The following is a 16,945-nucleotide window of genomic DNA, read 5'->3' on the forward strand; positions in this document are numbered from 1 at the left end:
GGCTTATTTTTTTATGTAGGCAAAACCTAAATGCTCCCACCTGTCGGTGTTTTGGCGCACGGTAAACATCCACAATTGGTAGTGCACCATCAGGGCACGTAAAAAATAATACTACGCAAAGTGCAGGTTTACTTTTGAGTGCCCAAACTAACAAAATGTGAAAATTTGTTTTGTTGTGTCAGATAATGCAAGTCGATTCTTTGTGGTGTATGAAATTGTAGCTCTCTTTCTTTATTGACTGGCTTTATTTATGATACTTTATTTACCGGATTTACCCACAGTTTTTATTTCGTAACGCCTCTTCTTATTCACACAGTCGCCATTAATGCAGATCTGAAAAACCAAGGTTGAGTGCATGCTTTGAAACTTCTCTTTTTGGTAAACACTAAGAACGATATAGCAAAACATTTAGACAATGATAAATTGTAATTAGTGGTACGTCTCGGCCTCAAGAATGAGATTTGCGGAATAAAAAAAACCCACCATCAAATACACTTCACGTATTTCCGGAAGGACACTTTTCAGTAGCTGGGTATATATAAGCGTTCTACTGAAAGCACCCTTGTACTATTTTAGCACGCAGCAGTTCGACGCCTGGTACCGTGGTTTGGCGCCGGTGATATCGATATTCACGTAACCGGGTGAGCGAATGAGGCACCGAAGGTGGAAATGAAACGAAGAGGAGCGTCTGGCGGGTGTGATAAGGAGGGCGACATGCGCTGCTATGGCGTCACCTCTCTCATTGCCTCCCCTCACATTTTCACCATGCGTCGGCGCCAAGAAGTGCCTTTTACCTCACATTGTCAAATGCTCCTCCTCCCTTCGTCGCTTATGCCATACACATGACATTTGCGCGGGATGCTCAAACAGGATTTGCGACAACATGGTCGGCGGTGGCAAGGCGCAGCAAGATAACGGCAGAGTAGCGCGCGCCGTCGAGGGTTCACTGTTCACGCAATGACTGCCTCAGACGCAGCAGATGTGCGCCGTTACCGAGACTACTGCCCTTCAGGTTCCACACAAACTTGGCATTAGGAGGTAAACTAACCTTCGATACTTTTTTTTATTTTTCATGTGCCATTACGATTTTTAAACACCTCGAACCTGCTAAGCTGAATCGAGAAATTTAATAAGTGGTGTAACCCTTTTGGAAATAATCATGGTAATAAAAACTGCTTTGTCATCTTTGTTCAGAAGGAATACCTGCTTGAGAAAACATCTTAAAGGTATACCCCCATGCAATGAGTGAGCGATGCATGCACTAGCAGGGAAGAGTGGGAGGAGGTCCTCGGCAGCTCAGACCTAGCCACCCAAAAAGCTTGTTGCATGAGCTGCTTAGCCGCCATTAGCCTGGTGGACACCCCGTCTCCTTAACCAAATAAAGTTTTTATCTCTCTCCGTAGTTGGTAGTGGGAATGTCGAAATTCTATCAGGATGGTTGGGAAGACATGAACACCGACGGCGTCTTGCGCGAGCTAGATGACTGCGCTTTGGACGTACCATTTCTCTTGAACTCTTACACACACACTTGATTTGTGGGATTACTGTGACACGCCATAACCATTTACGATGGAAGTGGATGATGGGCCAACCTGTTGCTTAAACGCAAGGCGGAGTGTGAGGAGCTGTTAGATTGTATCCGGCGCTGCCGGTTATACTTCAGTGGTACCGGGAGGCACTTGCCTTATTTATGCAACCTATCCGGCGCTAGGCAACTGGGTGAATTTTGTTAATGTTAAATGAGCGCTGGATGTTTATATCACTGGAATATTAAATGCCGTTCAATGGTTCAATATGTGGCCACCCTGTCCCTCCTCCACTCCACCGACGACGTCAGCAACAGGGCAGCCTGAAAGCTCAAACAGGGTGTATATGCATATAGTGCCAGCGCGTGCAAAAAACAAGAACTACGGCCACAATACAGGCCCTACTAAATCTGGCTACCTGAATTTGCCGGCTAATACTATGACGGGCTTATAGTCACCATAAGATCACAGCGCAGGATGAAATGTCACGAACAGGTTTCTCGTTATCACGAAAATTACCCACGTCACGGCGCAGTTCATGTTCACAAGCATACAGAAGCAAAAGGTTGAGTGAGATGTACGGAGAGCTATGAAGTTTACACTGGGCATCCTAATTTGGCATCTACCAAACTACTGACGCAGGTGGGCATCCACAATAGACCATACGAACGCATCGGAACCGAACAAGGCGCCCAGAACAATAGTCTACCAGGAAGCCCTAGCAAAAAAAACTTCGTCTTTCTTCAGATCTCCTGCGCCGAAGAATAGCGACTTGAAATTTGGCTTGGTGATGATTTTTCCGCGCACCTCAGGGTGGCCTCTCTGGAAAAAAACATACATACGGGACAATATCAAGACTTACGGCTGGAACGGGCCATGGACCTTCACAAGTAGTGGCAGTCGGACTCACAAGTCTGCTACGCCGATATAGCGGACGGCCAAAGTCAATTAGGAGACGTGTCTGTGATAGTAATCCAACAAGCTAACACAGCCACAAATGCCCAATCACAAAGGCTAACACCAAAATTACGAAAGAGGTAGTCATTGCTCTGTAGGTTCCGAGCCCGTCGGCAACGCCTATAATCTCCGACTCCAAAACAGGGCTGCGCAGTTATCGACGCGTAAGAGCTCCCCAGATAATGTAAAGCAAACTAATCCTACTCTAAGGCCACATGCGTTTGATACGTACACCACCCCTTCCTTCTCTCCAGAGAAACAAATGGCACACCAACCGGCAGGAGGATTCAGCTTCAACGGCGACTTCGAAAACATTTTCTGCGAAGCCACGAACTGCTCGGAATTGGCGCTTGAACCACAAAGACTACTCTTATGCGAATCTGCCACAATATACTTTAGAGCCTCGGCAGCGTTAAACTATCATCATCGTCATCAAACAGCATACTCAGATCCACTTTGGACTTCATGCTGCTCCAGTTATGCTCGGTTCGATACCACTATTTATTTACAAAGTTCCGTATTAGATGCGACTGCATCTCATTCCCTCGCCATGTCCCTCCATACGGTGTCGTCCACACCCCTCTCCCTACACTATAAAAAAATAATAGTTAGCGGCGCCCGGTTTCGAACCCACGACCCTGTGGGTGGAACGCGAGGTACATGGTGCTCTTCCCACTGCGCCACAAAACCGAGACAGAATCAAACGCTACGAAAGCGCCTTATATCCTTGACTCATTCAAACTACGTAAAGAAGCTACGGATACCATGCATGATGGGGCAATGATTAACACTTGCAATAAAAGAAAAGAAGCTCCCACTTACGCCAACAATGATGGAGTTAAGGTCGTTGCGACAGCGAAGCCCCAAGCATACCACTTAAAGAGATTGACCAAGATTGGCCAATAAAACATAATGATAATCATAAAACATAATAATCATACGCATTCCCGACACGTTTCACGCGATTTCAGAATCAATCCAACAGAAACACCAAGTGAACCCCACGATGCGTCGCATCTACACAGGGTTGCCCTCACGGGGAGGTTGACGCAATTTTTTATTCCTACGTCGTGTTATTGGCCTACCCTTCTTCTATACCCAACTTTTAGTATCCACCGTTTTACCCTATTGTCCACCGGTTTTGTGCTCGTCTCACTGCGCGGCGAGCCCAAGTCCATTTTTTGTTTGAACTAAGATATACTTACTCTTACTGTATAGTTTACTCTCTTTAGGGTACTCTATAGTACTCTATAGTACCATAGTTTACTCTCAATTCTAGGTAGCTAGTTTTCTGTCGTTGAGTTTTAACCCTAACATTACTCATTCAAGGTCCCGTTGAGCCAAAATAAGTTTGCCTTGTATCTTTACAGTAAGGCGCCACGTTTCAGCTCCGTATGCCATAACAGGCAGTATGCACTGGTTGTAGATGTTTCTTTTGAGTTAAAGAGGTAGCTTATTTTTAACTATTTGAGAGTGCTTGGTTAGGGCGCCTTACCCATACCTATTCTTCCCTGATTTCTCTCTCGTGCATTGGGTCAGCACTGAACATCGGTACAAGATATTTATATTCTTTTACTTCTTCCAACACATCGTTACCTAAATCGAGGGCGTTCTGGCATGATTGTTCCTCATTACTATACATTTGTTCATATTTATTTTAGCCCCACATCCGTGCATTCGATTTTAGTTCCTCAAGCACTGTGTGATGGAATTGTGTTTCCTCACGAAGTGCGGCGTTTTCCCCTTTGCTTATCACACATACTGCAGGCGCGAGAGGGCCACTACAATATTAGCGGGTGGTGTTCATTCTCGACGAAAGAACCATCGAGATCACGGAACTTTCTCTGCGGACTTGGACGGAGTGGCATAAGAAGTCCATGCTTGAGCCATTTTTACACAACAGCGCCATGCTCGTCTTACACATTCTACGCCAAGAAGAAGCTCCCAAGGCCAAGCGGGTGCGGCTGGGGTAGAAAAGAAGAGGAGGTGCGGCACGAGGCACGGGCAGAGGGAGCGAGACCGAGCTTAAAACATCAATCCCGATGTGGAAACCTGCGTAAGATGCCTGGTCTACGTCCCACAGCGAGGCAAGGCGGTCGCCAGCCACCACCACTATTCCGTCTGTAGTCGCCAAGGCCCGGGTGTCTTCGACAGCACGGGTAGCCCTGCGTTACCGGCTACCGGGCTCCGGCGTGCCGAACGGCGTGTGACCGGACGCAAGGCGGGGTCGAGCACTTCGACTGACCCGGCTGAGCTTTCTCTCCGGCGTCGCAACCTGTGTTGACAAGTCAACCCCAACTGCACAAGCACTGATACGAGGGCAACGTCGACGACCCGTGTCCACATACTACTGACCCTGAGCGTGTTCTGTTCTCGGGACGTTTATACGGGGATGTTCGCCGAGCTTTCAGTTCTGGGAATTGCAGCTGACCACTTATTCCCTTTAACCTAATTCCCCTCTAATATCTGTAGCGTGCAACCTTTTGTTTTTTGTTCAAATCTCTCCTCGTCTGCACATTAAGCATTACGCTTTTGTCGCCTGATCCGGCGCTATCATTACACACTGCTTGCCGGTGTTTTTCTGTCTCACTCAGCAAGACTACGGCATGCGCAAATATGAAATGACTAAAGTATTCTCCGTTCATCCTTAATCCAATTCCACTCAAGTTTTCTAACTACCCCTTCCAGACATGCTGTGAACAGTTTTCGCGAGATGGTTTCTTTTCCTCCCTTCCGAATTTGGAATTGATCGCTTTGGTTGTGGAGGGTCCTCCTTCCCTTGCATTCATTATATATGTCTTCTAGAAGTCTCATGTTGGTCTTCTCTATTCCCTGGTCTTTTAGTGCTTCTAGCACATTTGGTGGTGGAGGGCCCTCCTTCCCTTGCATTCCTTATTTATGTCTTCTAGAAGTCTTATGTTGGTCTTCTCTATTCCCTGGTTTTTTAGTGCTTCTAGCACAGCTGCGGTAAGTACGGAATCAAACGCTTTCTCGTAGTCTATGAATGTCATTTAAATACGTTTAGTATATTCTGCGGATTTTTCAATCACTTGATTGACAACATGGATGTGATCCATGTTTGAATATGCCTCCTAAACCCAGCCTTCTATCCTGGTTGTTGAGAATCCAGGCTGTCACCTATGCGTCTAACAACTTTGGTAAAGAACTCGCAAACAACTGATAGTAGGTTTAAGGATTATGGGTCTAATTCTTGGGGTCCTTGGGATCTCTCTTCTTGTGAATAAGAAAAATGTTGGCATTTTCCAGGCTATTGCCACTTTTTTGGATCTAAACCATTCCTAAAATAGTACAGCAAGCTTTTCCTCCCTCCTTCAAGAGATCTACTGTTACGCTGCTGTCACCTGACGCTTTTCCGATTTTCAAGACTTTGGGAGCCTTTTTAATTGCCCTTAATTTACTACTATGACAACGCAAGTTTAGCTTGTACTGTTAGTAGTTTCCCCGGTCTTACGTTACAGCCTGGTATAGAATCATTATGCTGCCTTTATTATTTCGTCCAAGGTTTGTGTAATGTTACCGCGCACATCTCTGAGTGCGTACATCCTGTCTTTACCGATGGCTCGCTTTGTCTTAGTTGCTTTAAAGCTTTTTCCTATTTGCAGCCCTTCCTTGATCACTGCCATGACATATGCACAAAAGTCGTTTGTTTTACTTTTGTTAATCGATTTCGACAGATCGGCTAATTCGATCTCATCTGCCGTAGTTCACTCTTTCATGTTCTTAAGTTTGGCAATTAGTTCCTTTGTGTTCTTAGTTAGCTCCAGTTTGTTCTCTACATGCTGCTTCTCCCACAGCGGAAGCTTATTCACTGATTGCCGATGTTAGGTTGTCATTTACCCTGCCTACACTGAACTCGTTATGCTCTTCTACAAGCGCGAATGTGTTTTGCAGAGTTGCTTAAAACTCCTGCGATCTGGCCCTGACTGACTTCATATGGGGTTTTAGTTTTCACGAGTTTCCTTCTTTCTTTTTCGAGATTCAGCCTTAGCTTGCGTCTAACCATCCTATGACCGTGGCTTCGAATCTTACTTAGCACCTCTAAGTCTTACACAGTACACTGGTTGTCACTTAAAATGAGTCTATTTCGTTTGTAGTGGTACCATCGGGACTTTTTATGTCCATTTCCTATCGTTTCGTTTCTAAAACAAGGTGTTCATCAGGATCAGGTTTTTTTCTCTCTGCAAATCTCACCTGTGTATTTCCTCGCCTGTTCTGATTTTCTATTCCGAATTTTCCCACTTACCATTATCCCATTTTCTTCTTACCAACCCTTGCTTTAACGTCGCCCATCACAATCGTGAACTGTGTTGTTGACTTCTTCATTGCTGATTCGACGTCATCGTAGAAGCTGTCTATTCCTTCATAATTATAGCTGGTTGTTGGCGCATAGGCCTGTACTATCGTTAACCTATATCACTTCTTTGGCTTGATCACAGCTACCGCGACTATTCGAATAGTTTATTGAATACAGTCGTCTAGTTTTTAAAGAGGCTTTAAAGCTTTTATTGCTTACCAGAATCCACTAATTTGTGCCATCTGCGCTGATGTGTCAAACGTTCTGCGGCATCACTGGCCAGTAGGTAACGATGAAGGTTGCCCAAATATTTTTGACTAATCTTTATGGAGATAACCGTCTTGAACATGAGCGGTGTGATAAGGGTGCATCCAATGAAATTTAAGGTATTCCAGACAGGTCTCTGGCACTCATAACCTACTGGTTTTAAAACGAAGGCTGCAGTAATTTGACGTGAGGAGGGCCGCGTCTTGCCATTTTAGGATGGAGAAAGAGGAAGAAGTAGGTCTTTTTTGCAGATACGTTCTACTGCGATCTGCTTTGCTATTGGCTGCATGTGGCAGATATCAACCTCGCAATAGGCGCAAAAAAGGCAGATGATTCTCGAGCAGTTATGGGGCGAATGTTCCCGAGAATAAAATAGAAGCCTACATTAGGCGATGAAGGATCGGATAATACATGTGGGTGATGCGCTGCAACTCATTGAAAAAGCGTAACATGCCTTTGGGGGGCTATGGGATGTTTCCTATGCGATTGTTACAGTATTTCTAATATGTTGCAAATAACGCGCACAATTTGAAACTCGGTAAGGTTTACATAACTCTTAAATCTTTAAGGTGTAGTATTTCTGGAGATTTGGAGGCATAAAAGCGCATCAGCTCGCGATTTTTTCAATAAATTACGGCGTCGACTTTTTGCCGGGAAAGAACTCACCATTTTACGTCCACACCTGGTGCCATCAAGGAGGAGTATGGGCCAGCAGTGAACACTTCCTTTCCAAATCACGCAACACGTCGCTTTGCAACTATATGTGCTGTTATTCTGCATGATTAGAAAAAAAATCACTGTGAGTACTTGTGTGCCATTCACAAAACAAATACCGTAAAGAGCCGTGTTTTGGTAAAGAAACCCCTTTAACGAGAGATTGAGCGACCCGAAGTCTTTATCGAATTCTTGAAGAAAACGTATACGTTTCCTTAAACATCTGTGTTAATTGCTGTAATTTTACTTATCGATATTTCCCTTGTACATTTCATGTTTCTTTTATTCTATTGATTTTGTGAGTACAGCATTTAATCCAGTTAAAAACGATCAAGCGGTCACTGGTGAGATGAATCTGTCATTGTGAATGCAACAAAACGATCGGCGCAGTGTGATTGGGTTCCAAAAATGAAATAACGCGAGCTTCTTTACAACTTGATTTTGCTTGATTGACGAGTAAAGCGCAAAAATCACACCAAGAGCTAAGGAGGACAACGGACATAAGCGCTGCCTCTAACTATCATTTATTTTTCTAAACGCCCATATGTACTCACAAGCAGAGTTCAGGAGATCGATGCGCGCAGCCTCGTAAAAAAGGTTGTAAGCGCTCCCGAAAAGCTTTCACAGCTTAGAAGCAGCTTGTCCTTTGGAAAAGCGGAAAAGGCTGCAGCAACAACCGCAAGAACAAGTTGGCCACGTGCGCCGAACATGTCGTGTACGTTTTCCATCTACCTTCCGGTCACAGATGGTGTTGCGGTGATGTTACAGAACCCGTCTTCTGCGCGCGGGTGAACCATCAACAACCTGTTGTTGGTCTTCCCTAATCCACATCCGACGACCCGCGTGTCCACAGTGGCGAACTGTGCTGCTACTTGACAATAGCCTTTTCAGCGACCTCGTGGCCCCTCATGCGCCAACTGGCTCGCGGCGGTGCTGACAATAGCATAGCTTTGCGCCCCACACTACAAGCTTCGGCGGCGTGCCTGCGCATCACTGTCATGCCCTTTTTGTGGCGTGTCTGACGACGCTGGAGATACCTTCAAGGAGGCACTCGACGAATGTTACGACAGAGGAATGCAAAACGTCTTCCCGGTGGTGTAGCATCGCCAGGACAAAGGCGGCTCCGACCCACGGCGGATTGCCATGGCGAGAGTAACCTAACGCTCACCTGCGCAAGAAACGAGCGTCTCTCTCTCTCTCTCTCTCTCTCTCTCTCTCTCTCTCTCTCTCTCTCTCTCTCTCTCTCTCTCTCTGTTGCGCGCTTGTGTGTGTGTGTGTGTGTGTGTGTGTGTGTGTGAGTGTGTGTGTGTGTGTGTGTGTGTGTGTGTGTGTGTGTGTGCGCGTGTGTGTGTGTGTGCGTGTGTGTGTGTAGGCGTGTGCGTGTGCTTGTGCGTGGGGGCGCTACTATCAGCGCCATGAATTTTATGATTGGTGCGTCATGACGCCAACCGAGAAAAAGGTTGAAAGAGAACAAACCCGACGTGCCTATTCAATCTTTAGCGTGCCGGAGCGCACTGCCTGTTCTTTGAAACCTATATGTAAATACTTTTTCTACTTCCACTTCGTCATCATGACTGCCCCGGCAGGAAACCAACCACGGTCCACTTCGACCCCGCTGCCCCGGTTCGCAACAGTGGTTGCAGCGGTTGGATCGGCCAGCGTCAGCACCTTGGTGATGTAAGTGCCTGAAGTTCTACCTCTCGCATTGCCAGACCTTGCTAGCGCAGCGCCGTGCGTTCTGGGGTTTGACTTTCGTCACTGCTTTCTACTTCGTTGTAGCGAGTAGGCGAGGGTAAACTATTCGGGGTACAGTATCACGATGGACAAGTTCAGAGTTCAGGACCTCCTCGAAATTGGCGAGGAGTTGAGCTTTTCTGTTGGCCCCGCGAGACAAAAAAGACGAAAACAACAGATCCTCAAGCTAATGGAAGCAGCGGAAGTGAGCGTCTAGGAAGCCGACGAGGCTCACGAGGCTATTCTAAAGAGACTAAACGAGAATTAGCCGAAAGTCTACGGGAGCGAGAGTGTAAGCTACGGGAAGAACAAAGGCCCCGCAAGCACTAGAAAATGCTTCGCGAGCACTATGTGAGGAGAGAGACTTTACGCACTGGTTGCGAAACCAACGCCGAGCAGGTACTGCGAAAAAGAAAAGAATTTGCAGAGTTGCAACAACTCGAACAACAGGGTTCCGTACCTGCAGGTAAATTTTCAGTTCTTCATGAAGGAATTCGTCATCTAGAGGGAGAGATCGCTGACAAGTAAAAAATCAAAACATCCCCCTCGCGAGGGGCACGATCAAATGCAGAGCATTTCCGCGGGGGGCGTGCCTGCAAGTCTTATGGATTACGTATTGGTTGTTGTTGTTGTAATTGTTGTCTTCCAGCGTAGTCATTGTCGATGAAGTCGATGGTGAAACGTGAAACGTGCCGTGAACCCCCTGCCGCGGCTATTACGCAACGTGGAGAGGCTACGACGCAACGTGGCGCGGCCCGTGAACCCCCTGCCGCGGCTATTACGCAACGTGGAGAGGCTACGACGCAACGTGGCGCGGCTATGACGCAACACAATCCAACACAATTCACTTTAATCCAACCCAATCCAAATCCAATCCAAGCCAAGCCAAGCCAATCCAATCCAATCCAATCCAATCGAATTCAATCCAATGCCCTTCGCGAGAGAGTGTTTTAGCGCCGAAATCGCGCCACCACATGAACGCGAACCGAACGCGGCGAGAGAGGGTGTTGCGAGTGGAGAGAAGGCGAGGAGGACGCGGGGGAGAGGGCGCACCTGTGGCCGACGGTTGAATGAGTCAAGGATATAAGGCGCTTGCGTAACCTTCCATTCTGTGTCGGCTCCGTGGAGCAGTCGGTAAAGTGCCGTGTACCTTGCGTTCCGCCCGCAGAGTCGTGGGATCGAAACCTGGCGCCGGAAGGTATTATTTCTTTATATAGTGTAGTGATGCGGACTACGGACGCCAACGCGGGTGACATCGTGAGTTACTAAAATGCTCTGCATTTAATACGTTATGTATCCAGCAACGAGGTCCCAAGCAGCGAAAGCAAAGTGCGAATTTTGCGACGAAACCCTTGCAGGAAAGTTTGCAAGGCGCAGTGACTGAACCCGTAGCCGCTCAGGAAAGTGGTGAGCCGACCGTCTCGGCAGGTTGCGAAGCGCGAGCTGAATCGCTAGCCGCGCAGGGTAGTAGCGAGCTGATTGGGTCGGCCGATCGCGATGCGAAAGCTGTACGCGTGCCGCTCAGGGTAGAAGCGGGCTGATCGCGTCGGCCGATCGCCCAGAGCGGGCTGAGCCGGTAGTCGCTCAAGGAAGAAGAGAGCCGTTTACTAAATACTAAAAATACTAAAGAATACTAAAACTATTCAAGAGTGGGCGCCACAGCCCCTTTAACATATCTGTGCTGCTTAGTTGACAGCTTCCGTGTTGAGCAGAGGTGCTTTATTTGTGTACCTATTTTTAAAAGAAGCATAAGAAGCCTCACAAATCATTCAACGTAGGCAAGGAAAAGTTACAAGGGTTCTACAGTGTCACGGTCCACCAAAAACAAGCAGTAGTAAACTATGGGGTTGAAATTTATCATAGTTTGTAATGTGAAGATAGTAAAAGTCACGCTAGGAGCACTTGGTCCAGTAAAGTTATTCCCTAAAAACTGTATCACAGTCGTTGTGAGCACGATCGAAAGAAAGTTCACACACTTTCTTTATGCTCCGATATCAAGTCAACCCCTCAAAGCCCTGATAAAAATTTTTACTTTGAGCATCTAAAAAAACGGTTGTTTTGCGAAAACTGATTTTGCCCTTCCACCTTGCTCAGTGCGCGGCAAAATTCTCTGTTGTTGTGACTATCTGCCACAAATATTCGTCTTAAAGTTTTTTTGATACGTCTTTGTGATAAGCCCATTGAAGGGACAGCGGTACAGAGGCATATGTGGCGGGAAAGACGTATCTTATATACCTCTGTCTTAGGCGCATGTCACGATTATGCGCAAGTGCCGGGCCTTAAAAGCTCCCTTGAAAGCGCGGTATTTTTTTTGTAGTGCAGCAGGCTGGTACACCTTTCAGAAGTTTAAAGAGTTGTTCAAAAAATATCCCAGTTCTGCTTGATTCACACATTTTTAACGTGCGATAAATAGCCAAAAAATTGCAAGAGGGCGGTTCGCCTGTCTTCTTTTGATTTTTATTGTCGGACATTTATTTTACTTTTTCTGTAGTTGAGACCTGAAACGAATAGCGGCATTTTTTTATTGAGCCGGTGTACTTGATTCCAGAAGCTTTCCTGGATACGGTGAGGGCACGATTTTGTGACAGCCTGGAAAACATTTTGTACGCAACTCCATCCGCACTTATTGCTATAAAAGGATCGTCATTTGGGCAAGTTGATATTGGTTATTCATCTTGGATGGCAGCGTAAATGACAGAGACTGCGACTTGCTGTCGTCTTCCCTCCCTCCTGTCTCTGTCTATTACGCTGCAGTTTGAGTCACTTATGGCTAAATGATTTTCCGCATTCTAAATAAAATCCAATTTCAGTTCAACGTCCTTGTGTCCAAGTGCAGACTGTAATGTGCGCATTCTGTAAGAAGACTTAATGTCAACTACCTCAAAGAATGGTCCACAAAACTAGCCACGCAGCTATGTTGACCTTATCTGTAGCCCAGATACGACTGGTGTCATTGCTTGCAGAGCGGAGTTTTCTGCGGGGACGTTTATTAGCACTCCACCAACTGTGCCAGCACGAACACTACTTCTTCAAATATAGAGAGAGTTAAACAGACAATCTTTGAAATTGCAGAGTACCTATAAATATTTCTACTATTTTGGGGTATTTATAACGGGAAGGCAATCCTAATAATGAATGAGGGATCTCTCTTTTATATGTTTTTGGTACAAACGAATGTGTTTCGGGGGCTACTCTGCTGGTCAAAGCTTGCATTAAAATACCGCCGCTGGGATTGCAAGTCATTCCAAACCTGCATAGCTATTGGAATTGTTCGAGAAATATATGACATATATTGGAACACCACAATTCGCCTGCGGACAACAGACCGAAAGCTTGCTGTCCGCAGTCTTTGCTAACGGCATCTTCAACACAAATGCAGGATTAAGAATTAGGCGCCTCTACCACCATTATGTCTTTAAACATGCATCACTCATTACTTTGCCATTTTTTTTCATACATACCTTGTCATACCATGTCGTTTTATCTGCCCGGTAGCTTAATTTGCACTGCTTGTCCCTGCTCAAATAGAAGCCAGGTAGGGTTCCTGTGTGGTACTTTTTTAAACGAGTTCGAGTGTTGATCGTGTGAAGACAGCTAATTTGATCCGACCTATGGGACAGAAACGTGTAGTTTAGTATTTACAACCGGCTTGGCAAAACCATTATTCAAACAAGCATCACAAGACAAGTGCTTCAGTAGAGACGTTGTGCTTCCTCGATTTACGTGTCATGGAAGGTCCGCGGGCCGTCCGAGGATTGTGTTTGCACCACAAGTCTCATTGAAATACATAAAGAAATTGAAAGCCCGATTCAGTATCGCGAAGTCAGCGGACGATCCGGGACTGATAATCGGGACTGTATATAGGTAGCGCTGCGGCGGAACGCTATGAATAATACACAGCACATGAGGACCTTAAACAAGGCAAAAACTTCATCACAGCAGTTTTTTTCAGCAATTCGCGAAAGACACCTGGAAATCGGTAATCGAGCTTGCGACGTAGATTTGGTTCGAGACTGAATTACAGGTAGCCAACCTCGGAGCATGGTGAATATAACGCTGAATCTGTTGTATATTACCTTCAACAAATACATTGTCATTCGTGTGCAGTTGGTAGTATTTGTGAAAATGTTTCCAGTCGAAACCCCTTACAGCAACTGCCCTTTTAGTGGTGTGCAAATGGTCCTGTCTATACTAAAAATTGGCCACGTATCTGCTGTTTTCGTTGGAAATGTCGACGAAAGACGATAGTCTTTGTCGACATTCGCCGAGTAAATGCCTCCCTTCGTTTCCCTTCTCACCGCTCATGCTGTTCCTCTTTCGGCGCGCTCCTCCGAAGGTTAATACGCTAAAGGTTTGCTGAAGTGAATTTAAACTTACCACGTTCCACTGCTCCAAGGCCGGATACCTCGATGCCGACGCTGCCGTACGGCGGAGAGAGAGAGAGAAAGGACTTTATTGAGATTCCTGCAGTCGGGGATGGATCAGGCCGCGCAGGGCTTCACCGTCCCGTAGTCTTCTCCGCTCACCGCGGCGTCGGGCCGACCCCGAGGACTGCGTCCGGTCGGCGCGGGCTACTCGGAGTGCCACCGCGGTCGCCCCTAGCCCTCACTCCCGCGGGAGGAGGCCGAGAGGAGTGCGGGTTCCCCTTTCGCCGTTGCTTGCCCAGGGCAGCCTCGAGCCGCTGGATGGCCCTCAGCTGGCTTTCGCGCTCCGAGGAGCGGATCGAGTTCGTAACGTCCGGAGGGAGGACCGGCCTCCCGTCACTCGGGTCGTGCTCGTCGCATCCCCACATCAAGTGGGCCAAGTCCGCATTCACACGCGCACAAACACTGCACACCGCGTCTTCGTACATGTCCGGGCACACGTGGCGCGCGAGCGCCGGCGTTAGCACCGTCCCGGTTTGCAACTGTCGTAGAAGCACTGCCTCCCTCCTCACGAGCCCCGGGTGGGGCGGAGGGTAGGCCTGCCTCTCTGTCCTGTACCACCACAGCGTTGCACCGTACGTAGTCAGGGGTTCTGCGTCGTTGTCCTCTTCGTCGTTGCTCGAGTCTTCGTCGTCGTCGGCGTCCGTCGCTGGCGCGGCCCGGCACGCGGCGAGATCACGGGCCGCAGCGTCGGCTGCCTCGTTGACGTTTCGGTGGCCGTTGCGGAGCTCCCGTCCCATGTGGGCCGGAACCACCGTACGGTCGTTGCGCTATACCGACAGAACAGCACGCGACGAAACGGCACGCGACAGAATAGCACCGACATAACAGCGCGGCGTCAAAAGGGCACGCGTCAAAATAGCACACGTCAAAACAGCATAGCGACAAGAGCGCACAGCGACAAAACCGCACACGACAGAAGAGCACGGCGCCAAAACAGCACGGCGTCAAAACAGCACGCGACAGAAGAGCACGGCGACAAAACAGCACGGCGACGAAACAGCACGCGACAAAACAGCACGCGACAAAACAGCACACTGCAAGAGATGAGCACTGTAAAAGTTGGGTGCGGTGGCGTTGCTAGGTAGTATGGCATAGTGCACTCGCCGGAACGGAATCCAAACTCTGCGGCAAGTAAGGAATAGAAAAGCACATTCATTTGAACTTATTTTTACAAGACTTATCTGTGCAGGAACATATCAGTACATGGACATTTAGGCACCCGCATATTCCAGTGGAGGGCGATTTCGGTACAGGAAGAGATTTAGGTGTGCCTGTGATAGGCTGAAGCAACACAACATAGTCAGCCGTTGATATCAATTACAGATCTTACTTGTTCGTATTACTTTCTTTTTCACGCATGGTTATATGTGCAATTATTTCTATGAAACGACTACTCCAGTAATTGCCTATTAAAGGTGGTTCCTCGATCCCGTTGTATTGATTGGTTTTTGGTCATGAATTCAGGGATCTATTTTTATGAAGACGGCATCTGTGCCCTTTTCGTGGTAATTTAACGCAGAGCCATGAATCTGCATATTTCGTGAACACTTTTTTCTGTGTTAATTTACTGAGGATTGTTCCTGGATCCTCTATTATTTAATTACTTTTCTTATAAATGTTGTTTGAATTATTCATTTGCTCATTGACGCCATTCTTTTGAAAACTTCGATGTATAGTGACGGTCTTTTTCATGAAAGTGAAGAATGTGAGCTGCCGGGCCACCAATGAGCCACGATCCACAGTAGCTCATATTCGCGGACGCTGCTTTGACGCGCAATATTGTTGCGGAAATATTTCTAACCCACTAAGAGCTCCTCTGTGCTGTTAAACAAATTAAACACCCATGTATAAATTAGAATTAAGTGGTGTAGGATTTCAGTAAGAAGCAAATTATCCGTCAGAATAGTAGCGCTTAAGGATTACACTTCGGCTTTTTCGCTTCCATCATATTCCAGGTGATTTGGGTTGCAGCGGCTCATGATAACCTGAGGCATGCCTATTGCAACTGGCACTTGTTCTTTTTTTACACTTTCGATAAAACAGTCGAAAAAGAAAACAGCAGCAAGAGAAGATCTTCTTGTGGGAGCCGAAAGATCACGGCTGCTGCAAAGCATGCCTCGGTACCGGGTTAAGGTCTTTTCTTGCCTTGATGCCGTTTTTTTTTGTATTCGCAGTGCGGACTCAATTAAAGAAGCACACAAAAGCTTTCATTTCTTTCAGCTTTTTTAGGCTTCACAACCAGAACGCTAAATTTGGAATATGGGATGCTCCACAGTGAGGGACTTCACACTTATTCGCGTGCATTTAAACGGCGACACTCCGGCGTGTTCGCTCTTCTCCTTCATTTGAAATGCAACCACCATTGCGGGCATCTAACTCGCTTTCTTCGGGTCGGCGGCTCAACGCTATCCGCTCTTTCCAGCCCCTACAGGTGGCGCTGCGGAAAACGGCAATAGGAGAAGCGAGTTTAAAGCCGGTAGGCGGAGGGCTAACCCGTTAGGGTAATAAAGGGTAGGTTTAATGATTAGAATAAGACAGGCAAGTTGGTTGGTGGCAACGGACGTCCCGATACAGATGGAGGGCTTGTAATCATCATCATCATAATCATCATCTTAATCATCAGGGCGTACCAGACTGTGATCCGGCCTTCATACCAACATGCGCGCCAGCATCAATAGAGGCTCAAAAGCCCGTAGCTCTACTAGAAACAATTACTTTATTAAAGATAAACGCAGGCATATGTTGCTAAATGCGAGAGAACGTTAAATTTGTTTCAGGGTGCCTGGTGCGGCGTAAAAAGAGCCGCGTTATACGCAATCCGCTGTGCATGGCTCCGGCCGCACGGAAGTGGTTCGCGAACACCCGCCTTATTGCGAAAAAAACTGCTATAGGATGTGCAACGCTAATCTCGTGGGGTGTTTGCAGTGTACGTCATCGCAGAGTACGTTAAACTTGAGGCGTGTTTGTTTTTTTCCTGTGTAACTGCTAAGCCGAAGACCATACGC

At 47.0% G+C, this 16,945-nt stretch overlaps 1 protein-coding gene across 1 annotated transcript in view; it reads right to left on the reverse strand.

Moving 5' to 3' along the window:
- Nucleotides 1-243: 243 nt before the first annotated feature.
- Nucleotides 244-16,945, reverse strand: part of LOC144141833 (venom metalloproteinase antarease-like TtrivMP_A) — a 71,827-nt gene continuing 55,125 nt past the window's right edge. The window contains exons 12-14 of the mRNA XM_077673320.1: nucleotides 12,975-13,122; nucleotides 7,732-7,839; nucleotides 244-333 (exon numbers count right to left, since the gene is read on the reverse strand). Coding sequence (XP_077529446.1) covers nucleotides 259-333; nucleotides 7,732-7,839; nucleotides 12,975-13,122 — 331 coding nt within the window. The 3' untranslated portion in view covers nucleotides 244-258. The remainder of the gene's footprint in view (nucleotides 334-7,731; nucleotides 7,840-12,974; nucleotides 13,123-16,945) is intronic.

This window comes from Haemaphysalis longicornis, unplaced genomic scaffold, assembly GCF_048455015.1.
Source record: "Haemaphysalis longicornis isolate Haplotype H1 unplaced genomic scaffold, Haemaphysalis longicornis Haplotype H1 scaffold_6, whole genome shotgun sequence".
Classification (NCBI taxonomy): domain Eukaryota; kingdom Metazoa; phylum Arthropoda; class Arachnida; order Ixodida; family Ixodidae; genus Haemaphysalis; species Haemaphysalis longicornis.